Here is a 25,847-nt window from a genome sequence, read left to right as displayed (position 1 = left end):
CAAATCGGAGCTCAAAACTTAGGAAATATCAATGATAGAAGCCAATTGGAGGGCTCTAAAAAAAGTTAAAAAAGTTAGATTTTTTACGATGACATTTTCATTATTTAAAAAAATATAAAATATTATGAGATATCTGTCCAGGTCGGAATCAAATGTTAATACGGAAGTTCCTGCAAATGGTGACTTTTAAAGCACTTTCGACAAGTTCATAGAATTTCGAACAAACATAGACGGAAAATTTATGCTTACATCAGTTGGGATTGGTGCTTTCAAACCATCTGATGTTCAGCTAAGAGAAACATGGCCTAGTATAAATTGATGTTGATTTACACAAAAGTAAAAACTTCTTGCTTCAATGCAGCAGTTTCTGTCGTTACACTTCACTACTATCAAAAAGTACTGGGATGTCCTTACGTGACGAGCATACCACTCGGCTTGATATCATACTAATTCTGCTTCATAAATTTGAGAGTTTTCGGACTCTATATATTCTGCTTTGACGGGATAACCATCGATCGCTAGGTTATTCCACACGTCAGCTAACGATTCCGCTGCATACGCAAAATGTTCCTGTTCCGGATTCCTTGTTTTGAGTTTTCATCCAAGTGAGATAATGATCACGTCATGATCCTACTGAACCTACTAACTCCCGGGAAAGAGGACCAATCCGACGTTAAACTCGGTTGAAAGCACTGCGTCCTGGAGCGTTTGTAGCAACGAATATTGCCTCAAGATTCAATTGATTAAAATGATAAATCGAAAATATCTATGATATTTTCATAACAAGGGTTCTCGTCTGGTCCTCCATTCACATTAATTATGAATTATGAAATGGCTTGATAATTCCTTGATACCAAATCATCTCGAATTCAGGCAGCTCGCACACCCTTTTAAAACCAAGTCCATGAGAAAATGCGTTCGAAGAACCATGCCATCTTGAACGAACTGCAACGTACATTGGACCAATGTATTGAACTGGTTCAGCATGACTAAGGTGCCCTTGCTTTATCTTGTAACCAGACAGACAGAATAAGTTTGTGTTTAGTAGCCATGGCAAAATCATGAGCCAGTAGATTTACGCGATATTCAAGATGCATGAATCGATGCCTGCTTACTGGGTGTTGTTAAGCCCACTGCAACACGTGCTTCATCATATTGGCTCAGTAAATACACCTCATTCGGTTCCAAAATCGAAGCGAGCAACTCAAGCATATTGGGGCGCGTGAATTTATTAAGGAAAAAATAAATTTTGTTACCTAACGATCACGGCTACCCCCCTCCCCACTGTATCACATTAAGTAACGCAACCTCAGAAGCAATGCTTTTACTGCTAGTAATATTGTTCCAGTTCTAAGTCTGCTAGAGCTCCACTGATACGTCCAAAATCCGTCAATATAGTTAAAAGCTTCTCGGATCGTTTTCCAGCCACGGAATCAATGATGGAAGGATCAAGAGAGGATGTGGCTTTCGACGCAGGATATATAAACCGCTTCATAAGCTTTAAAACCGGTTTTTTCAACATTCTTTCGCATCCAAGACGAAATTGCAAGATTTGTCTGTCGTAAAATTTTGGCGAGTTTTTTTTTAATCTATCCAACTTTGGATGCACCGTGAAAAATCTAATGCTCCCCAAGTTCAAAGGTTTTTCTTCTCCATTTTGAAAGTCTAGTTGCAGCTCGGGTAAAATGGTGGAAGAATGATGAGAGTGAGAATTGAAATCATGACGCGAGATGTTCCAACTGTTGTTCATAACTGCCTGAAGCGATGACTCTGCCATCACTGAAAAGCCAAACTGCAGCCAACAAAATCGGCCATACGTCAATTGACAGGGTCGGTATAAGTTGCGCATCAACTCATCTGAGGGACCGTGCGTATGAAACAATGGACTGGTTTGAGGCGATGAGAGATCGCGTCCATCAATGGGGTGACAAGTACCGTCACTCAAAAGGACAGGGCATTATTGTGCTCGGCCTGTCGGCATTGTTCCCATTTGTTCATTATATGTGGTCTTTCTTTCTGTTGGTGACCGTCTCCGGGAGTAGAAGTGCGCGTCGTGTAAAGTAAATGTCCTTAATTCAAAAAGGTAGATAAATGTAGTCATAGTAATGTTAAGTGTTGTTTGTTTAATAGGTTTTGTTGATAGTTCAGGTTGTTCAAATTGTGAACATCGTAAATATAAAAAAGACACAAAAAGAAAAGGTAATTTAAAAATGAATGATATGGGGACGCCACGGTTACTGAAGCCGGCTGGACAGGTCCGACCAGTGGGCCTTTTCTTTGTATATTTATTCTCCAAGACGCCAGGAGACAAAGAAGGCCACGGCAGAGAGAGGCCCTGCAGTAGGGACGGCCAATAACACCCAGCCAGGAATCAAAATCGAGCTGTCGATAAAACCGAGTTTGCCACCCACTCGGAAATCCGGAGTTAAGCCAGACCAGACCGCAAGTACCGTATGCTGTAAAACCCTACCCCCGAAATATAAAATACGTTACCCGTTACCTTATGTGTTATTCCCTTGTGAACAAACAGCCCAGTACATTCCCGTTTTCTTTTGTCCGTTATTCCGGGCTCGGAAAGGTAGCCGTCGCTCCCTTGGCCGAGTGGTTAGCGTCATAACTAACATGCCGGGTGTTCGGGTTCGATTCCCGTTCTGGTCGGGGGAATTTTTCGTCAAAGAAATTTCCTCCGACTTGCACTGTGATCACGCGTATTCTAGAGCTTGCCACTCAGAATGCATTCAAGGCGTGTTATTTGGCATAGAAATCTCAACTAAGTACTAATAAAAATGACGCAAGTAATACTACGTTGAGACGGCGAAGTTCCTCTAGGAACGTTAGTGCCATTGAAGAAGAAGAAGAAAGGTAGCCGTCACCCCTCGCCCGTAGTCGGCCAAAAAGAAGGTTTCGCCACAGGAGTCTTGGGGACGATTGTTAGAGAGGCTCCCCACGAGTGACGTTAGTGGTTCCATTCAGGGTAGACGGAAATAGATTGACTCCCGGAAAATTGTGAGTTGCCAGACTCTGGTTGAGGGTGACTGAGCATCTTATAACGACCCTGAGTGATCCCGAGCAGCGGTGCATTACAATGTACGGATGTTACCTCTACGCCAGATCGCTTCCTCCATCTGCAGCCACTTTGTAGTCTTGTTCAAAGACCCGTCGAAACTAACGACAATTTATAGCTTACATTATGCAAAGTTTCTTCGAGCTCAGATTTAGATTACGAGGCAACATCAAACATGAATTTACCACACCCTAGTTGGACCTTCTCAGCTTTCTGGCTGTCATGAAACATTCTTCTCAATACAACCATATCTTTTTGCGGAGTAATTCGTGACACAAAACTGTTTCCAGACACCACATGATCTCAACTTTGATAGTATGGTTTTGAAGCATGAATTTATTGATAGTTTTCGAAGAAGGAAAAGAAAGGAATTGGTTGAAGATGAATTGCAGGTACTGATTGCACAAGTAAGTGATCAGTAGAAACAAAACCTGGAGGTGTCCGACTCGAACTATTTGTTGTGTATACGAAACAGTACGTGCATCCGCGCGCAACTCCGGATCATGCAGCCAAATACCTTGGGGGATGGTTTTGACTGCCATTCCGTACTTAGTACTGTACTTCCTATCTCTTCCTAAATCTTGCTATTTTCTGTAACAGAGGAAACAGTTCAACAGTGGAATTTGCGAAAAAAATCCATGCTTTCGGTTTAGTCGACAGTCGGGGAAGAATGCCATACAACTATTTGAATTCATCGAACCTTTCTCTATGCTTACCAAAAAATATCTGCCAAATAAAGGGTGTGTCACATCAAATCACGGAAAAAACGCTGTAGAAATTTAAGTTTTAGGAATTATAACTTCAGCTTTCGCTTGTAATCAGATAAGAGTGTATAGATCACGTTGGCCATGCTTCACTGTAAATTTTTCGTAAATTTGGAAAAATGTCGTCGAACGAAAAAGAGCGTCGTGAATTAATCCTGCGCACTCATTTCGAGAATCCGGAGTTGTCACATCGGGACATCGGTAAGATGCTGGGAATCGTCCAATCCACGGTCAGCAGAGTACTAAAACGATACTTCGAGAACCTAACCATCGACCGGAAGGTGAAGAACGGCAAAAATGGATGCTCCGTCAGTGAAAAAGATCACAAGCGCGTAGTTAAGCAGTTTAGACGTGATCCGAGAAGTTCGGTCCGGGATGTCGCCAATAAGCTGAATTTGTCAAGTTCATTCGTCCAGCGGACCAAGCAGCGGGAGGGCCTGCGTACATACAAGGTTCAGAAGGCTCCTAACCGCGACGAAAAGCAAAACATGGTGGGGAAGACGCGAGCCCGGAAGCTGTACACCGAAATGCTGACGAAGCTGCATTGCCTGGTAATGGACGACGAAACCTACGTCAAAGCGGACTTTCGTCAGCTGCCGGGCCTGTTGTTCTTCTCCGCAGAGGACAAATTCAGCGTTCCGGAGGAGATTCGCAAGCAGAAACTATCCAAGTTTGCCAAAAAGTACATGGTGTGGCAAGCGATCTGCTCTTGCGGAAAGCGGAGCGCCCCCTTCGTGATGACCGGCACGGTAAACGGGCAGGTTTACCTTAAGGAGTGCCTACAGAAGCGCTTATTACCACTATTCAAGCAGCACGAGGGCCCGACCATCTTCTGGCCGGATCTCGCTTCGTGCCACTATTCAAAGGTCGTGTTGGAGTGGTACGAAGCAAACGGGGTCACCTTCGTGCCAAAGGAAATGAACCTGCCCAACGCGCCGGAGCTTCGCCCAATAGAGAAATATTGGGCGATTATGAAGCAGGCCCTCCGGAAGAACCCAAAAGTTGTCAAATCGGAGGCGAACTTCAAGAGAAAATGGATTTCTGTTCAAAAAAAAAACTACAACCTGACGTTGTACAGAACCTTATGGACGGGGTAAAGAGGAAGGTGCGAGCATACGGGCTTGGGCTCGAAGTATGAATAAAAAGAAAATGCCAAAAGTTGTTTAATAGTTTTTATTTTACTGTCTAAAATTTTCAAAAGGATCGGTCTACTGGGCGAATTTCTACAGTGTTTTTTTCGTGATGCAATTTGATGTGACACACCCTTTACCAGCAAAAGCAGCATACATTCTGTCAAATTTATACCGGGATAACGACATTTGTGTGCTCAACTACTCGTACCGTCAATAACGAACAACTTGTACTTAGGCGCGGCACTATTTTCATATACCACTGCAAATCAGCCGTACGTAAATCAGTCGGTTGAAGCCCAAATGCAGAGAACATACACTGACACTGTGGAGATAGGAAAATTTGTAATTTAAGCTCCGTCCGGTGCACGGGTCAAAACGTAAAACCAGAAGACTAGCTCCTGAGAGCGATCGAACTCTCCAAATGCAGCTTGACAGTTTTTTGATTGAAATGAATTGCAAGAGAAAAGTTACTTCAGAGAGTCGACAGTGTGTGGTGAATTAAAATTGCGGTGAGCGGTACTCGATGAAATAATACAAAGCATCGGTTTTCATGCCTTCTGGCGGAGAGTGTTTATGTATTTTGCATCACACGCACGCATTGCTGTTTTTTATACGTGGCCAAAGATAGATTGAAGTTGTTACCATAGTTTTGTGATTTGTTCAGTGTAAATGTGGAATAATGGTGGCGGTGGATGAAATATATAATATAATTCTATTAGTAAAAAATATTGTGTGAAATTTTGTGTTGCAAAAAAAATTTCTTGCGTCGAAACGTTGAAAATGTTGTAGAATACATTTTGTGATTCAACTATGTCGAAAACACGGGTGTATGATTGGTATAAGACATTCAAAGACGGCCAAGAAGAGATGAACGATTTCCTACGTCAACAACGACCATACAGTTTTCCACCTGATGAACACCGACAATCGACAATATAAAAGGAATTCTCGGAAGTCGTCATTGAAGTTTGAGAAAGCTGGCCCGTGAATTAAATATCTCTCAAAAGAGCTCAATTTTCTTCAGAAAATTCATCTTAATCAAGTGGCAGAAGACATGCTTGAACTATCAAATTCTGATCCCACGTTCATCCAATGCGAAATTGCTGGCAACGAGACATGGGTGCACGAGGTATTTCTGAAACTCAAAATACCGCTTCGTGGGACCCGTTTTGACAGCATTGACGACGTAAAAACGTATTCGCTGCGTATTTCCAGAATACAGCTATGAAATGAATTTCTATGACTTTCGATGACCCTCAGAAGGGTGACACCAGGGCCCTACTACCGCCTATCTTTTCCTATGTTCTCGTATGATGCCAACATCAAAGTTATGAGTGGGGTTCAAAATTTATAAAAAAGTGCCTACATCCCAGCTTTCCGCAGCTATCAGTAGAGTTCAAAACCAATCAAACCGAAGTAATCGTTGAAGGCCAGCTGCTGGAATATTTAAATTGCAATACTTTGCTAATACCAGAACAATCAGGATATCGGGAAGGTCATTCCTGTGAAACCGCTTTGAACTTGGTATTAGCAAAATGGAAAGAGAAGCTAGAGTGCAAAGAGAATATCATTGCTGTTTTCTTGGATCTAAAACGCGCTTTCGAAACAATTTCTAGGCCCTTGTTGTTGAACACGATTAAGCGCTTTGGATTTACGAGTACTACATATAAATGGTATGAAAGATATTTAAATGACAGAACTCAACGGACTATTTTTAAAGATACAATTTCCAATCCCCTAGGGAAATAATCTTGGAGTACATCTGGGAAGTGTATTAGGGCCCCTTTAATTTATTAAGTATTTCAATGACATGCGAAGAGTTTTACGATTTTGTGATATCAATCTTTTTGCAGATGATACTGTGTTATTCATTGCAGCTAATGATTTAGATCAGGTCGTTTTACATTTGAATGGAGATTTACATTCTTTAAGTAGATGGCTGAATAATAAGCAATTCAAATTGAACATAAGTAAAACTAAATATATGGTAATCTCGCGAAATCGTTTGAATGAAAACGTCTCCATCGTTATTGATAATGAGACTATTCATCAGGTCGGGACATTAAATATCTTGGCGTGATTATTGATGACAAACTCAAGCTCAACACTCACATTGACAATGTCATCAAGAAAATTGCCAAGAAGTATGCAATCTTATGTCGATTGAAAAACGATTTAACTATTTTTCCTTTTTTTTTAGCCAATGACACACAAATATCGAGATTACAGCGCTTGCGGTTGCGGTTGATACTAAAATTTAACAGATTCACTTCCTCATCTTTAATCTTGGACGCTCTGCAATGGATATCCGTGAAGCAAAGAATTGTTTATTTAACTATGGTGTTCATTTTTAAAGTAATTTACGGTTTGCTGCCTCGATTTTGTGTGATCGAGTTGAAAGAGGAAGTAACTTCCATAGTTATAACACTAGAAACGCGAATGAATTAAGAACACCTGATTTCTTGTCATGTGCTTCACAAAATTCGTTGTACTTTAAAGGAATAAATGTGTTCAACTCGATGACATATTAAATGCGCAACAACACTTACAGAATTTAAGAGGCACTGTATTTCACATATAAAAGCTGTGTTTTATTAACAGCCGAACCAGTTTTTGTTTATTTTTATGACGAAGATCTTCACTGACGAAGTTTTATACGAACGGATAATTTACTGTGGACAATTTTTTTGCAGTTTGTTTTCAATATTTTCAATTTTTTTTTTTTTTTTTTAACGGATTATATTATGTAGATTATTTAATTTTTTTTAAATTATCTTTTTTTTTAATTTGTATTGATCTCTTTTATGTCTGTCATGATCTTGGTGATGATGGACTATTTTTATTTTTATTTTGTCGTTCTTATAGTTTTATTAGTTAAAAAAAAATTAAAGTAGTCTACAAAAGTTTGAGCGTCGCGCGCGAGACACAGATACAAAGGATGTTAAATTGAAAGTTTTTAAAGTGCCGGTCTAGGAATTTTTCGTAAAAGAAATTTTCTCGATTTCTCTGAATGACGGTATTCATAGTCAATCCATATGGATAACTCGTCTTGCTCAAACCACTGTAGGGGAAGGAGGCGGGACCATCATCATCATCATCATCATCAGATCTCAACTGTTTTGATGGTTGAGATGTTGGCAGAAAAACATGGCTGCCAATGAGAGGGCCGAGGGACACCCACGCTATTGATAAGTATATTATATTGTTTCGAAAAAAAACTTCAAGATTTCAAATGAACGTCGCTGGTCTGCGATTGGTGGTATTGTTCAGTAACAAACTTCACCATGGAAAAGTTCATTTAAAATAATCTTGCTTCGTTTTGAATGGGAAAAAGGTTACTGATGGGGAGTGGCGGTTTAAATTTCACGAAGTGTCGTTAACGATCTTTCGAATTCGCTCCAACCATGTCAGGGACAACCTGAGGAGTTTATATTTTGTGGAGAGAGCAATATCACTGTAGACCACTTTTTGAATTCATGGGGACAACATGCATTTTTTGCTTGCAAATCCACAGTGTGGGATATTTTTTAGAACTGTTGAATTTGTTTATTCGTTTTTTGTTGCTTCAACTCATCGCTGAGATAATCTTCTGGGCCACACAGGTGTAATGATATTGAAAAACTGATGTGTGGAAAACTGACTCGATGTGCTCATTAAAATGTTGTGAAACAAATTTATGCGAACTACGATGGACTGATCACAGTCAATGAAGTTTTAAGCGATCTTGCTGAGAGCTCGAATACCAGATGAAGTTCGCGGTCCCTTTTACCAGCAATATGTGATTTCAGCATTCTGCGTCATTTGTACTTCTGGTATGATGTACTTCGTGAAGTAGATCTAGCGCAGAAATGTTTGTAAACTGAAGAATTATCTCTGGAGAAGATTTTGACCAGACTCAATGCACTGTTGATTTTTGTAATGAATAAGAAAACAATGGAAAATAAAAATAAAGTAGAAATGTTGAAGTGAATTGATCATTTTAATCGGGAATTACAAAGGTCTTCAGAATCGTCTAAAGAAGTAAGCGAAATAATTGAAGCAATTCAGTCTAGACACATGATTTGAGCATCAGCATCTGATAAGTACCTGAAAAGTCGATTTTCCAACTAAAAATTTCTACGACGAAGATTTGGAAACAGAACATTCGCTAAAAGAGATACCAAGATTCCGTGGACATTTCACCAGTTCATCGTGTAGTGGGACCTCCAAGAAACATTTCCAAATAATACAGTGAGCTTGAAACTGATTTTATGTTTGGAAAATCACCCTCAAACAACACTCACATTGCGAAACAAATTTCAAACATCAGAAACTTCACAGCTCGACTGAATTGAGAGCTTTAGCCCTTTCTATGTTGCCAACGCTTAAGTTGTGTTGGTTGGGATATGGAAGCTAGGGCCCTGAAGCGAGTCCATCAATTTTCGGGTCGGAACTGGTGTGAACAGTGTTGACTGATTGAACACTTCACTAAATAACTCGCATGTTCAAATAGTTATGATCTTGCAAAAGTAATTCCCCCCAGTGACATTCGTTTGTTATAACATACTACGAATCATGTCAGAAAACGAGAACGAGAGAACTCTGATTAGGTTAACACTTCATGATACACAAGCATGCGAACTGGAAAGTAATGACAACTTTCGGCGCGGAATCAACTATTTCGCAATTGCGCCGAAAATATGTTTAACACGTTGAGCCCAGGGACTGACAGTTACAAAATAGGGGAAACAAATATATATGGTTGGTTTTTGGATGTTTTGCAGAATGTGACTACTTTCTAGTCAAATTTCTGACTATTTTCTATCTATACAATTAGTATCTTTGGGAGCTGGGACCGACAATGATATTGTGCAAACGCGGACTGAATGGAAAGCGCAGCAAACAAAAACGGAGCCTAACGTGTTAAGTTAAATAATAAGCAAATAAAAACATATTTTGACAACAGTTAGGCTGGAACTCGCGCGAACCTAGGTTCGTCAAAAAACTTGAAAATAAAGTTTGAATAGAGGGGATGACACCCAAGACACTCGCCCCGGGTTTCCCCAGGTCACGATACACCACTGCATATTAGTATTATTACGCTCACACAGTCTATCAAACAAAATTCCGTGAACTTGGCAGCCAATTCCCTTTTCCATACATCCCCTTTTTTTTAAGAAAGCCGGTCTCCCAGTTCTATTCTACTTGTGATTACTTAGAACATAGCAATACAAACTCGTGACTATATATAATAGAGAGAAGACAACAAAGAAATAAAACTCTAACATCTCGTTTTTTTTGGGGATTGAACAAATTCGCTTACTATTTGCCTGATACCATCCTCCGGGCGTTGGTATTGGTAATGGTAATGGCGGTGGAGGGCCTGCCGCGGTCACGTGACTGTGGCCACACGGAGTAGTAGTTGACGGTAATTTACCTGGTCCCATAGGAACGGCCATGGTACATGGTGGTTGTGGCGCTGTTGGACCACTTGCCACAGCCGCCGAAGAGTGTGGCGGTGGCGGCGGAGGCAGAGGGGGTGCGATTGGAGGGCCTCTCAGTGGATTGATTCCCGACGACGTCATCGGTGGTGCTGGAGGGGCCGGTGGAACCGATAATGTGGCAGGGGGTGGCGGTGGTGGTGGGGGAATGGATGCCAGAGATGGAATATGATGTGGTGGAGGAAGAGGAGGAGGAGGAGGAGGAATTGCAGCTTTCGGAGGTCCTACTAGCTTTGGGAATGCACATGGCGGCGGAGGCGGAGGTGGTGGGGGAGGTTGTGAAGGCGCATTACACGACCTAACAGAGGTTGAATTCGCCGTAGGTACATTTAAGATATAGTTGATCGGATCGGTTTGTGTTTCCTGTGTGATCAAACTCTTTGGTTGGTAGGGCTCTGTCGGAGAACTATTTTCTATGAGATGATCACTCCCAGATGTACCAGAGCTCAGATCGATCTTAGTAGATGCTTGCTTGCAGCAATTTCGGCAGATATATACGGTGTTTTGAGCTCCATTAGCATTATTATCGAACACAGTGCCATTAGTAAGGTTACTACTATCATCACTAGTGTTAATGTCCGGAAGGAAACAAGATCTGTGGTTATCAATACTGTTAGGTAAGCTTGCGTTAATAATATTGGAATCACATTCAGCTGATGGGTTTCCCTTTATACGTGATGCATCATTTTCCACGGTAGAACTAACGAGCGGAGGTGCCATTGGGGGTGTTACTGTTTCACTTTGATCCAGCTTTTCCTGCTCGATCTGGTAAATAGTGACATCGGTTTCGTTCAACAGATCACTCAGCATACACGTTCGATTTTTCGCTTGCACAATTTCTACTTGACTTACTTCACTATCACTCTCATCCCGCACGAAATTTTGTATCACTCTTTTAACGTCGTTGAATGTTTCACACATGCTCACTTCGTTTTTCAGATCTTCAAGTTTTCCATCGACCTTGACATTAGACGCCTTGGGTGTGCTGCTATTAACAGTCATCTGTCTGCTGTCTTCACATTCGGCAGTCCTTGGAGGATCGGTGGTGGAATGTGCGGCGGATTTTGTTGTCATTGAACCAACCGACTCACTAGTACTAACAAAATGTGGCCAAACCACGTGCGTTTCTAAGCGACCCGGTGTTGGCGGAACTGGCGAAGGTATGTCCGTGTGAGCCCATTGATACATCAAGTTTGGCTAGAAAACAAAAAGCAGAGAAGATTTGATTGATATTATTCGTTTTCTTAATTTGCATATTTCGTTGCTATTCATCCAAATGACACGAATGTGTGCTTTACAGATCCACGAATAAGAAAACCTGTCTGGAGGCTGTCGAAGCATCGCTTATGCGTCAGTTTACTGCTTTAAATGGTAATCTTATTTTGAATTTTGAAAGCATTATTTCTTCGTAAGCATGACATGAACATATTAGGTTGGAGAAAAAGTAAACCATTATTTTTATGTGGAATTCAAAACTTTATAAAAAATGTTTCCGATTGTCATTGCCTCTATCATCTATCATAGAAGTCTTGGTCCTTATTGGCGAAAAACTCTAGTAATCGATTTTCACAATCTTCTCTTGATCCCAATTTTTTATCACTCAGTAAATTTTGCAACGCGAGAAAAAGGTGAGAATCGCTTGGTGCCATGTCCGGACTTTATGATGGATGCATTAAAACTTCCCAACCAAGCTCCCAGAGTTTCTGGCGAGTCACTTTATACGTGTGTGGCCTTGTGTTGTCCTGATGGAACACAACATCTCTTCTGTTGGCCAATTCTGACCATTTCTTGTCAATCGCTAGTTTCAAACGGCTCAGTTGTTGACAGTAGAAATCTGAATTTAGTGTTTAGCCATACGGAAGCAACTCATAATAAATGATTCCACCAAATACACAGTAGAATCTTCCTGGCCTTTAGTCTTGGTTTGGCCACCATTTGAGCTGCTTCATCACGCTTTGACTACGATCGTTTTCGCACAATATTGTCGGATGTGACCCACTTCATAACCCCACTCAACATCTGTTTAAGAAATGGGTAAATTTCCTTCCGTTTGGCCGATGCTTCGCAGATGGGAATTCAATCCATAATGTTTTGACGCAGGACTACGTCTTTCTTTTCTATACTGGGGTGTAAATTCATAGTTTGGTTACGAGAGCGTTACGCCGGAGCAACAAGATTTGGAGTGTTAATACCTCCTAAACAACTGGACGAAAAGGTATGATAAAGACTTCATTCGAATGATAAAATGTCTACGCGTTTTACGCTTGTTACTTATTGATCCAAAAACTTGTTTCGATAGTTTTAAAATTGCTTTGAAAACAGGCTATTCAAATCACACAAATCAGTATATAAGGGGAAGCCAACTTGGAGATCCACTCAGCCTGGGGAAAATCCACACGGAAATCCACTCAGTTATAATTGTACAGCAATTGTAGCATTTTCTTGCTGTTGTGATTGTGTGACATGCCCAGTTCAGGCAACACGGGCATCGTCAGTTTAGCGATTAAGTGGGCTGGGCATTCGGCACATATTCCGCCATCTTATCAGCAGACAGTCACCGCTCGGCTTCGATTGGTCTCCGATTATCCTGCGGCCGTTCATGGGTACACATTTTGGCAACCCCGCCAGGAGCAAGGATTAAACGGGATAATCGGAAATCGCCTTGAATCGAAATATTTTGAGACGTGATCTTTCAGGGCTTCTGCGTGGGATGGCAACTATGACAACCGCTTGGCGCGCTGCAGTTTGTTTTTTTGTGTCCTTCGCGCATAGCAGAAATAGAGTTTTTCTGTGTTGAGTGTGTTGAGGGTAACCCTCTTAAAATGCCCAAACAAAAATTTCTGAAGAAACCCTAAATTATGAATGGATCAATATGATGACAACAAACTCAAGCAATGATAAATGCAATATCTACTTGAGAGTTCGAATGTTTTCATTCAAAAATGGTGATTTCTTATGGTAGTATTAGCAACTAGAGACTTGGGGCTTTTCAACAAACCAAAACTCGTAACGATTATGTGTGATTTTCATGAAGAAAAATCAATTTGCGTTTACTAGTTGCGTAAAAACACCCAATAAAACCAAGATCATTTACCCAATATTAATGATAAGATGCACAAGGAAAACGAACAAATTATTGACACCGATATGTTCCACTTTTTTTTAATATAGCAAGTAAAAAATAGATCAATCTTCTATAACAAGTACGGTTTGGGACGACTGTACGATGAAACGGTAGAATTAAAGCGGATATGCGCGGATCGGGTCGACCGCGCAAATGATTATGACTCGGGACGACCGTATGAGTACAAAAGAAAATGAAAAAAATGTGGATCGAGACGACCGCACAAACAAGTACGGCTCGGGAAGACCGTATAAAAAAAATGACAATGATAAGAGTGCGGATCGGGTCGACCGTGCTGTGTAAAAATGGAAGTAAAATTATTCGCGAGTTGGGACGACCACGCAGAAAAAGTACGGCTCGTGACGTCCGTACGGGGAACACAACTTGATTCGATATTTTGTTAGTTGAACGTCGTAAGTAAGTTTATACATACCAAAGGTGGTTCAAATATTTTCTGTGAAGGAAAATACACTGAACCAAATCCACATGCATTTGTTTTTTCATATTTTTTAATTTTTTTTTCGGAGAAGAAAGAAGATGTATGGCATGCCCAGTTCAGGCATCGTCAGTTTAGCAATTAAGTAGGCTGGGTTCTCGACTCATATTCTGCCATTTTATCTTTCGAATGAAATGAAGAGGTATTGAGACTCAAAACCTTGTGCCTCCAATGTAACGCTCTCGTTTTTAAATTCCCCTAAACATTAATTCATCCATTCATTTATAATAGATTCAGATGCAACTTAAAACAAATGATAACTAAACCAACGATAGTCCAACGTCAACCTTGCGATTATACCACAGACATAACCCACTTCCTGTTTTTTTTTAATCTCAATTGGTATGACACCCAAACATCGAGTCTCTTATCGAGTCCAGCATTGCGCAAATTATTTGAACAATTTTATAGTCGACTAGCTTACCCGGCAAACTTCGTCCCGCCCAAAATTTATTTTTTTGTTATCACATCCACGTTTTCTTACTAACCGCACGTTCGTGGGTCCAATAGCAGAACTGTTCATTGATTGATCTTCTAATCTACCCTTTAAAATAATTTTTTACTATAAAATTTCAGTACTTCTACCAAAACTCGACAAAACTTGGGATATGTTCATTATTTTTATGGGACCCCCTCTCCTTTCCAGAGAAGGATGTGTCATACCATCATAGAAAAATTTCTCGTACCCAGGAACCCTTACATCCCAAATTTTGTTCCATTTGCTTGATTATTTCTGGAGTTATGCATTTGTGTAGCAGTAGAGAGGGGATAGGTGTGTCGTGTGGGCCATAGAAACATTTATTGCTACCTAAAACCTCCACATGCCAAATATGGCTCAATTTGCTTGATTAATTCTCGAGTTATGCAGAAATTTGTGTTTCATTTGTATGGCAGCCCCCCGACGAGAGGGGGGAGGAGTATCTAACCACCATAGAAACATTTATTGCACCCTAAAACCTCCATATGCCTAATTTGGTTTCATTTGCTTGATTAATTCTCGAGTAATGCAGAAATTTGTGTTTCATTTGTATGGCAGCCCCCCTACGAGAGGGGGAGAGGAGTATCTAACCACCATAGAAACATTTATTGCACCCTAAAACCTCCATATGCCTAATTTGGTTTCATTTGCTTGATTAATTCTGGAGTAATGCAGAAATTTGTGTTTCATTTGTATGGTAGTCCCCCCTTAGAGAAGAGGGGGGGGGGGGGTCTCGAGCTATCATAAGAATCTTCCCCGACCCCAAAAATCTCTGCATACCAATTTTCATGTCGATCGGTTCAGTAGTTTCCGAGTCCATAAGAATCCGATAGACAAAAATCCATTTTTATAGATATAGAAGAAGATCATTAAAGAAAACAATGGATTTCTTTTTTCCCAACCTAAAATGTATGTAATTCATTCTGAGTATGGCTAATGGACAAAAATAATTTTATGTTTCGAAATCACATTTGCTCATTGGCAATTGAATAATTTTAAGCTTCGACCCTGAACAACGCACGTAGGAGGATGGTAATATTAATAAAGCAAAATATGTTGCATTGGCAACGATCGTTATTATTTACCCGAAATGTTTCCTGGATGGGAGCCAATTTATCCGGAATCTGTTTGATAACTCCGGCTACCATTAGATTTGTGCAGTACTGTAACATCACGGTGTTAAGTTCTTGCTCGTTGATGGTCACATTTGCGGACTGCAGCGTTGATAGAAGCCAGTTCATGAGCATTTGACCTGGAATAGAAACATAGAAATAATCTTATCAATGCAATCGATGACTAGACACTACAACAAATAGCGTACTAAATTCTAACGCCAAATATTCGTTATCTTGTGTAGCTTCACGCTGATAAAAGGTGCTATCTGGTAACCACTTCTGTTGACGTTGTAGCGTGTAGCAAGGATATGTTATACTGAATACTATTCGTAATTCACGAGCCTCGTGGATAAATTGTACCCAAACCGTACTAGAACCCAGAATAGTTTTTCGACGGTACGCAATGCACTTAACCAGAACGCAGTAAATATCACAGTTAATGATGGCATTTTTCCATTTGAGTTGTGGCCTCATGATTGAAATCATGCCCAGTTTCTTGTACACTCGAGAATGCTTCACAAGTAGCCGGAATTTTTCACCTCGATTTCCACAATTATTGTTGAAACTGACGGTGAAGTAGTATCGTTTCCGTTTGAAAAGTTTATCGGCGAAAGTTTTTTGCTTCATGATCGTTAAACTGTGCATTTTGAAACTAAAGGTTGGGTAGTTAAATTTCAATCGCGAGTACTATGGTCTACATTGTTTAAATGGTTTGTTGTGACCAAAAATCACTCTGCGCTCATGTAGATTTGAAATGAGACTGGTGTACAGACGTTGGTGCGGATGTTGTTTCGTATCTACTTTCATGGTGTCGCGTCATGATAAGTGGGTGTTAATTGACGAAGTAGAATTGCGGAGGTAAACATGGGTATGAGAAATGCAAAAGGTGCTATTCCATAGAGCTGATTGATATATTTTCAATTTGAATTTCATTTGTTCGCATGTATTCGAAAAAAACATTCGCACCAATATCGACTTTTGCTAACCTTTTTCGTGGGGGAATAAATAGGCATTATCATGATAAAATAATTTGCCCTTGTGTGTGAATTCTGCTCGTTTTTTTGATCGATGCTTCAAGTGCATCCATCGAACTTCACCATAAGTATGACTCGGGCTCACCAGCACATAATGGGATTAAGCTCATCTGGTACTGTTGGTAATCTCGCGGGAGAAGAATATGAGGTTCCCTATTCCTGAAATGTAAGTTATTTAGGTGAATTTAGCAAATATTATTCAATAATTCTGAAATCTATGGAAGATAATTATGTAAGCTTGAGGTTTTGGAAAATCATCAGCAGTTTTATATTTTCTTTGCGATCAGTTAGACATTACACATTTCTCCCAACGTGTTATAAGCTATTCATACTGTCATTGAAAACAAATTCCAATTTTTCTCGAGCCCAGGACGCGATAGCTGCCTTCACTCTATTGTCCGAGGTGTAATGATTACTTTTGAGGTAAAAGGACATAAAAAGGAAAAACTAACAATCTCAAGGTCGCAAGGTCGGGGGAATACGGATGGTGTGAAATTGGTTCAAACTTCAGACTTTTTAGAACGCGAAGTGTGAGAACGAGCGTTGTTGTGTTGCACGATTATTGGCACCAGGTAGCCCTTAATATGACATATTCGAGGTCGGAGGTATTTAATTTTGAATTAAAACTATGACGAGTTTGCGACGATTGCCGTCTGAGGAAGTGATTGAACGTCCGCTGCGAATCAATAATTAAGGCCTTTCGAGAGTTTTTTTTATCCCATCTGTTTTTATTTTCTCTAGGCTCATCAACACTTGAGCTGTAACAGAGCCGGATTTATACGTGCACATTTTTAGCTTATCGATAAGATGTGGTAAATTACACAATTTGGCCTTTTCAGGGTAAGAGTATTCCTATTGTCCCACTGTTCACAATTGGACCGTACGAAGTGGACAATTGATGTGAGGCTTCCATTGTTGTGTTTTTAAAAGCACCGATTAGAGAAGGTTCTTGTTGCAAGTAGCAGAGCGTGTGTTAATGGAGAGAGGCTGGATCACCGTTATTATAGCATGGACGTAGTGGATAGAGTAACACACAAAGATGATCGATTGAGGGCCCTTAGTTTTGAGCTAACGGTCGTTCGCTTAGTAACGGAAACGCAACCAATTATGCTACGAATACCCTCATTTTTCCAGGTTTTGGCATATCTGTGTTTCATGTCCTTGGGTACAAAAGTGACCCCATGGCTTGATGGCTTCGCATCACTCCATGACATCCTTTGAATAGTGGTACGAAGCTAGATCCGGCCAGAAGATAGACGGGCCCTCGTGTTGATTCAACAGAAAAAGCAGACGCTTCTGTAGACACTCCTTGAGGTAGATCTGCCCGTTTACAGTCCCAGTAGTCACGAACGGTGCACTCTGTTTGACACATGAGCAGATCAATTGCCGAATCATGTATTTCTTGGCAAACTTGGAAAGTTTCTGCTTCTTTACTTCCTCTGAAACATCAAATTTGTGCTGGGCGGTGAAGAACAGTAACCACGGAAGTTGCCGGAAGTTCGCATTGGCGTGAGTCTCACCATCCATGTTCGTGACTTTCCCACCGTATTTTGTTGTTCGTCCCGATTTGGAACCTTTTGCACTTTGTACGTATGCAGTCCCTCCCGGTCCTTGGCTCTCTAAACGGAAGACTTGAACAGATGTAGCTTTTTGGACCCTAACCGAAGTATTGGGATTTCGTTAAAAAGCTTTCACGACATGTTTGTGATCATGATCACTAATAGAACATCCATTCCTTTCGCAATTCTCTTTCCATTCGATGCTCAGAGTTTCGTAGTAACATTTTATCACACCGTTGACTGCACGATTCCGATTTGTTTTCAGATGTCCCGATGAGAGAGTTGGGAATCTTTCAGGAGCTTGCGCAATATCAATTCGCGACGTTGCTTTTTGGATGACGCCATTTTCTCTAATATTCGAAAAAAACCGACAGCGATAAAAATACAGTGTAAACAATACATTCTAAACTACTTCTACTCAAATTTGGGTAATTTTCTACAGCGTTTTTTTCTGTGGTGCAATTTGATGCGGGACACCTTTTATAATCAAGAATCTCATGATATGTTTGCGGGTGTGGTCAAGTAGACACTTTTTTGTTTGCAAATTAATAGCAAATTCGTATTCATTTAGTCCCAACCTAAGCTCGCGCGGCTTCCAACCTAACTGCTGCCGTTTTTTATTACAAATCAGGTTGGAACCCATCCCATCTTCAATACGAAATGAACTATATGTTCCGATCGTTTTATACCTCCTTCAGTTTCACATACACTATTTCACACAAACGTTCCGTATTCTATGTGTTAATAGATTAATAGAATTAATAGAATAGTCCCTGGATTTTTAATGAAAACAATGGTTTTTTGGGCAAAACTGTATCTATTCCTCAACATAGTTTCATTCCAGGGCAATACACTTCGTATTGCGAGTTTCCAACAGTTCGATCCCCTTTCTGTAGTACCAAACGTCGAAACGTCCTCATATGATGTGAATCTCTTTCCGTAGGCGATCTGGCGTAGTGGTAACATCCATACCTCTCGGATTAAAGGTCACGAGTTCAATTCTCACTCTCGACATTCTTCCGAAATGGAAGTGAAGTGACGAACCAGGCAAATATGTTGAAAGTCACTTTAATGAAAGGAAGAAAAAAAAATCTTTCCCTGGAGCCACCGCTTGAGGTTTGGGAACATTTGCTAGTCGCTGGTGGCCAAGTTTGTTGTGAAGTTGGATTAAGACTGCACTTTCAACATACATAAATACATAAATACATCTCTATTTCTCATATATGTTTTGTTTGATGCAAAGTTCTGTACATGGGAAATGATTAGTTCATGCTTTACACCTTCGTTTGTAGATTTCAAATTGCGGATTTATACGTAATTGAAATTGAAATTGGGCAGAAACGTATCAGAATCTCTTTACAACTCTACAAAACACAGATTTTCGAGCTAAATCCAGGTTTTGGAAAAGCTATCCGTCCACTTCACTATGCACTGTAAGATAATGGCTTCGTATCGTATTAAAAAAATCTTCACAAAAAATGTACAAAAAGCAAATTTTGTGTTCGAAAAGCCTCCATTTCGTCAAAAAAAAAAAGACGGTGGGTAATGTCGGGGACATAACCGGAGTGACGTAGGACTAAACAAAGGGGACAGCTTTTGTTAAATATATATTTTAAATATATTGTCTTATTTTCTTCTCCTACGTGAATACCTACCTATCTACCTGAAAAATGGATTAGTTTACTGTTTACTCTTTATGAATATGTTGATGGTTCTGAAAAGAACCTTTGGTGTTGTGTTTTTGTTATCACTCGATATTCCCATCTTGTTCGGTTAAACCTTCCTGTTTAGCTATTGCGTTTGCCACTCGCCACAGCTTTCACAGTTGGAAAATTTCTTCCCATCCAGCTTGTGACATGTTGTTCAGTAAATTACATTTAATGCGACGTGCCGGAGAAACACTTTGCCACTCACTGAAACAAATTGTTGCCTTGATGAGCGCCGAACCGAAGCTGCTCTGTTCTTGATGCGGGTTTTCTGATTGTCGTGAGTAGCTTTGCAAGCCAACTCGAACACTCCGACGGCCGAAACTCTATAATCGCTGTTAGGTATACTGGTGCTCCGGCACCAATCCGTTCGGCCTAGTTACCCTTGCGGAGCAATCAGTGCGACCGACAGGGAACTGGAGACCTGCACGGTTCGAGTGAGACTTTGCCTTTCCCTTAACTTGTCCTCCTTTGTTACGTCCACGATGCCGATGCCGTACAACCACACGGGTTTACGGTTTGAAAGAAAATAAGATATTTTTTTGGGGTCCGCGTGTTTTATACTCTAGCGGTACACACTCACAGGATAGAGACAAATCGGCAGACTCAGCCAGAGGGGCGAGTCCAACGAGACGAACGAATGAGCGTTAAAAGGGAGCGATGGCAAAAAAATACATTCATTACGATTTGTTCGCTCGTTGGATTCACATGCAGGCTAAAAAGGGTCCTTTTCAGGATCACAAAATTATCTTCAATCTAAAGAGTTTATTGTTTTGTTATCACTCGATATCCCCATCTTGTTCGGCTAAACCTTTCTGTTTAGCGATTGCATTTGCCACTCGCCACAGCTTTCACAGTTGGAAAATTTCTTCCCATCCAGCTTGTGATATATTTTACAGTAAATTACATTCAATGGCACGTCGCATTACCACCACTCAGTATCGGATTGGAGGTAATTTTAACCTGTAATTGAACATTTGCGATGACAGTGGTACAGTGTCGGCTTTCAATGTGGGGTCATAATTTGGACCCCGAACTCTATGTTTACAAACATGTCCAACTAAATATGTCGCATTGCAGGTCCGTCCAATTAGCTAAATGTCGAGATAAGTGTAAATTACTGTACTTTCAATCTAGAAGCAATTTAAGAATTGGTGAAAATCAATAAGCTCAGAACAACTGCCAAATTCACATACTCATCATATCCTGGCAAACAAATTATGATAAAATCATTTTGTGTTTTATTATTATTTTGGATATTGTTTTAGAAAGCATTGAACTGTATTTCCTAAACTCTTTTTTGGAAGGTTTAATGGCCCTGAAAAGCGCATTGTTTTATGGAATGGTTCCAATTTAGAAAACTTAGTACTCGTGGTTTTGAAAAAAACCATTTCGAACGCCCTCGATGCCGCCTTGTACTGGATTTGCCACCAAAGCAGTTTGTATAAAGAACAAACTTTTTTCTTCTGCTACCTGATGCCGTTTTGCGATTGCGTTTGCCACTCGCCACTCGCTGCAACTGCCTGTTGTCTTGATGTCCACCGAACCGAATGTGTTCTGTTCCGAATGCGGGTTTTCTTATCGTCGCGAGCAGCTTTACCAGCTAACTCGATCACTTCGGCGGCCGAAACTGTATAACGTCGGCTAGGTGGACTGGTGCACTGGTACTAACGCGCTCGACCTAGCTACCCTTGCGGGGAACTCCAGATCAACACGGTTCGAGCGGGATTTTGCCTTTCTCTTCACTTTTCCTCCTTTACCATGTCCAGACATGGCTGCTTGGGTTGGTTTGTTGATGTGTTGTGATGCGAACCGATGTGGTGTACGGTTTGAATGAGAATGATCTTTACGGTAGGTAGGTAGGTATTGTATTATAGAGACTTTAAACTTTTGCAGTTCATTCGTCTCTAGCCTTGAGAAAGGCCCTTTGAAAACTCTACTCTATTCTACTCCAGCGCTACCACCTCCGCCCTCTTGCCTTGAGAAAGGCACTCGATCCCTCGCCGTCCAGCTCGTCCAGCAACGATGTTGTCCAGTCGGTGTCCACACGAAGAATGTGAACCATCGTTACGGCAGCGGAGCGGGGATTTTTAAGCTGACTGACTGGCTCGAGAATTACGCATGTGTGAGACTGCGACCAATGTTTCCCTCTTTTTTTTCTTTTTCCTTTCTAATCGTGCTTCATTCTATTTCGCTTGCCCGTTTTGGTCGGTACAATTTGAGGAGCACAAAATGGACCAATAAAAAATGGGCACATAGTGCATTTTCACAATGCTTGATATTTCACAATTATTCAATTATTTATCTCAAGAAAGATGAAATGTTATTCGTTATGATAGATGCGTAGATATATTTCCTATCAATTGATGCAAAAACCTTTGCGATCTATTGAGAAATGCTCGAGTTATAAGCGTTCCAAATCTTGCATTTTTTCCTACTTGTTCAGTGCCTAGATTTCCATTTCACCCCCTATATCTCCCGGTTAGACGTAGTCCTACGTCAAAACCACACGACGATATCCAAGTTGGATTACCACTGGTGGGGTCCAATCTTAGATCGAAGCGCAGCGAAAGTAAAGTGATCTGGATTTCTCAACAGTCCGATGCCGAATAAAATTTTGCCTCAGCGAGATCCACTGTTTATACTCTAGGCAAGTGTTTCCTTTCATTCTTCTTCTTTTCCTTTGTTCACGGAGACTTTAAATCCTACAATTCCCCCTTCGTTGCTCGTTATCGACAGCTCTGTTCGGGAATGCACACAAATGTATAGGAAAATGGAAACGCTTAAAGTTTTCATGAGTTTTAACCATTTACAAACAAGGGGATTCAAATGTATAGCATATTAAATAAATCTTAGGGAATTTCCGGTTCGTTTAGTATGTAAATCGCCAAAATCCTTTCGCAGCAAAAATAGTTATTAGCGTTTATTTCATAAAAACGTGACCTGTTTTCTGATTTGGCACCCTGAATGAAAGACGTAGTTCTACGTCAAAACATATCCAAACAGGAAATCCACTTCCAAATCCATGCTGAACTATGTACTATGTACTAGGCTAGAATACCCCCTTAACTGAACATTGCAGAAGGAGTTTTGGCGTTCAATACATGTGTTTTGTACTTCGGTACTATTGCACTTGATATTTGATAACTCTGAAACCGCCAAAAAAACTCCTGTGCTCGAAAAAAGACAGCCATCACCTCCGGAATATCTTCACCGCATTGATCGCTCAAGAAATATGTTGAATAGATTAATTGAACGTGTTTTTATTTATATCTCAAGGAATCACAACGGTTTGGTCATAATCGTAACTGTGACAGGTGTACTGATTTCAACTCCAATCTTTACTGGTTCAGAATCTGTTCGATTCTTTTGTTTCAGACTTTTTTCGAATCGCCTCTCTTCGTCAGCTTGTAACTATTCTAATATTGAATATTTTTCCCGTTTATTTCTTGATGTTACTATTCGCTACTAATCGAGCATTTCTTAATAGATCGCAAAGATATTCACATCAATTGATAGGAAATATTTTTACGCATCTGTCAAAATGAATAACATTGGTGAAAAAAAAAATTATAGGAGGTTGTGTCCAAGATACGACCGCATTGTTGACGTAGAACTACGCTGTTATTTTATATAAGTCGCTTGTTTATACCTTCGGATATTATTCTATAGTAGAATAATCTCTGAAATTATTTTTTCATTGTAGAATCAGTTGACGATAATTGATTGATGATTCATTCTTGCCCTCGCAAAACAATCGTATGTCGCAATTTATTTCATGTCAATGCATTGAAAATTTTCCTCGAAGGCTATTCCGGTGGCCTTTTTCGAAATTGACATAGACTCGGCTACAGTCGATTATATACATGTTGCACCAGCACCATTATTCCATATCTCATAACTACATCAATATATCTTTGGCACCGCATGTAAACAACAACAATGACAACACTTGCAAGTATCAAATATCATGCTACATGTTATTTAGTATTGCCTCAAAGGAATCGCACCTCTAGATATCGTTCGTACAAACTAAGCGTAAACCAAGCGCCAAACAAGCGTTCACCATAGCATGCATACAGAGCCATACATTGGTGGCTTGAAACTACTAGCAATAAAAACATTTCTCATCATTTTGCGCTATTCTCAAAAGAAACGCTTCTGTTAATATTACTGGCCTCGAAAAGAGTTGCATTACTTTTTCATCCTCAAGAGAAGCGCAGCTGTCACCCTTAGTGGAAGTTTTGCTACTGGCAAGCAAAACCTAATCACATACAAAATTTTTTACTTTCAAACTTACAAAACATTTACTTTCTTGATGACTAAACAAGCGAAATAAACTCTTTTTGTTAATAACAACCTCGAAAACAGTAGCATTGCTTCATTATGATCAAGGCTAGTGCAAATTCAATCCTAGTTGAAGGCAGTTTTGCGACTGGCACGCGAACCCAAATAACTTATAACATTCCAGTAAGACATTCAAGATGCTTGGTATTCCCAAATAATTTTTTGGTGCACAACCTTAACGTCTGCTTCGCCATAACGTTAGTTTAATGCATTGATGCATTCTCAAAGGCACCAACGAAACCCTTATGAAGACGGAAAATAAACAATGTTAACTGCTTGGAAAAAGACTGAATTATGCCACACAGCTTGTACTCTGCTGTAACACCCATCGTTGCGAATTCGCTGATGAGTTTGTCAAGAGCGACCGCCTTCACTACCAGCGGGGGGAGCTTGATTTTGGTTGCTGCTTGGGTAACGGCGTTTACATTTTCGACCGACGCGCCGAAATCGCCTACTTCGCTGTTGTTCGGTGCGGTGACACATTCGCGAAGGCTCGGTTCAGTGCGAGCGTTTTTCACTGCACCAACACCGCGTGCATCATTAGATGACGCTTATCTCGAAATTTTATTGCCCCTGGCAATGCGTTCGTTTTTTGCAGGGCTCGAGTCTGCCTTCCTCTTCTTCTTGCTCATCGCACACTACGCGAAGCGTCCAATTTATGATGCGGAAAGAAGATCAATCTTAGATCGAACTGGATTACTCAACAGTCCGATGCCGAATGAAAGTATGCCTCAGCGAGATCCACTGTTTATACTCTAGGCAAGTATTCCTCTTCATTGTTCTTCTTTTCCTTTATTCACGGAGACTTTAAATCCTACGATTTCCCCTCCGTTGGTCGTCGATAAGTTGCTCGTTATTGATAGCTCTGTTCGGGAAAGTACTCAAAAGGACAGAACAAATGTATGGGAAAATAGAAACACTTAAAGTTTTCATGAATTTTAACCATTTACTAACCAGGGGATTCTAATGTATGGCATATTAAACAAATCTTACGGAATTTCCGATTCGTTTAGTATGTAAATCGCCAAAATCCGTTCGCGGCAAAAATAGTTATTAACGTTAACTTTATTTCATAAAAACGTGACCTGTTTTCTGATTTGACACCCTTAATGAAAGACGTAGTTCTACGTCAAAACCAGAATGGGCTCGAAGGGAATGGGAATTCTCAAGATCTAAATAGTACAGTCAACAGTGAGCCGTGTGACGTTACTACGAAACTCTGAGCATCGCACGGAAGGAGAAATGCGGTCAGAATGGATGGTCTATTAGTTGAATCTTTTTTTTCTCTATTATAGTGACTTTCAACACATTTCGACTGGTTCGTCACTTTTACTTCCGTTTTTGGAAGAATGTGGGAGTAAGAATTGAACTCGTGATCTCTGCGTGAGAGGTATGGATGTTACCACTACGCCAGATCACCTCCACAAAGTTAAATCTGTCCAAGACTTTCGTTCAGGGAGCCAAGGACCGGGAAGGACTGCACACGTACAAGGTGTAGAATGACAAAATACGGTGGAAAAGTCACGGGCCCAGAAGCTGTACACCCT

At 40.5% G+C, this 25,847-nt stretch overlaps 1 protein-coding gene across 4 annotated transcripts in view; it reads right to left on the bottom strand.

Annotated features, from left to right (window-relative positions):
* Positions 1–25,847, bottom strand: part of LOC129775564 (protein cappuccino) — a 64,417-nt gene that overhangs the window by 15,866 nt on the left and 22,704 nt on the right. For 3 of the 4 annotated variants that reach the window (XM_055780438.1, XM_055780439.1, XM_055780441.1), the window contains 2 exons: positions 15,625–15,791; positions 10,264–11,638 (listed from right to left, as the gene is read on the bottom strand). In XM_055780438.1, coding sequence (XP_055636413.1) covers positions 10,264–11,638; positions 15,625–15,791 — 1,542 coding nt within the window. The remainder of the gene's footprint in view (positions 1–10,263; positions 11,639–15,624; positions 15,792–25,847) is intronic. The other variant, XM_055780440.1, reaches the window with a different exon arrangement.

This window comes from Toxorhynchites rutilus, chromosome 3 (assembly GCF_029784135.1).
Source record: "Toxorhynchites rutilus septentrionalis strain SRP chromosome 3, ASM2978413v1, whole genome shotgun sequence".
NCBI lineage: Eukaryota > Metazoa > Arthropoda > Insecta > Diptera > Culicidae > Toxorhynchites > Toxorhynchites rutilus.
This window is presented reverse-complemented; position numbering and strand designations above follow the sequence as displayed.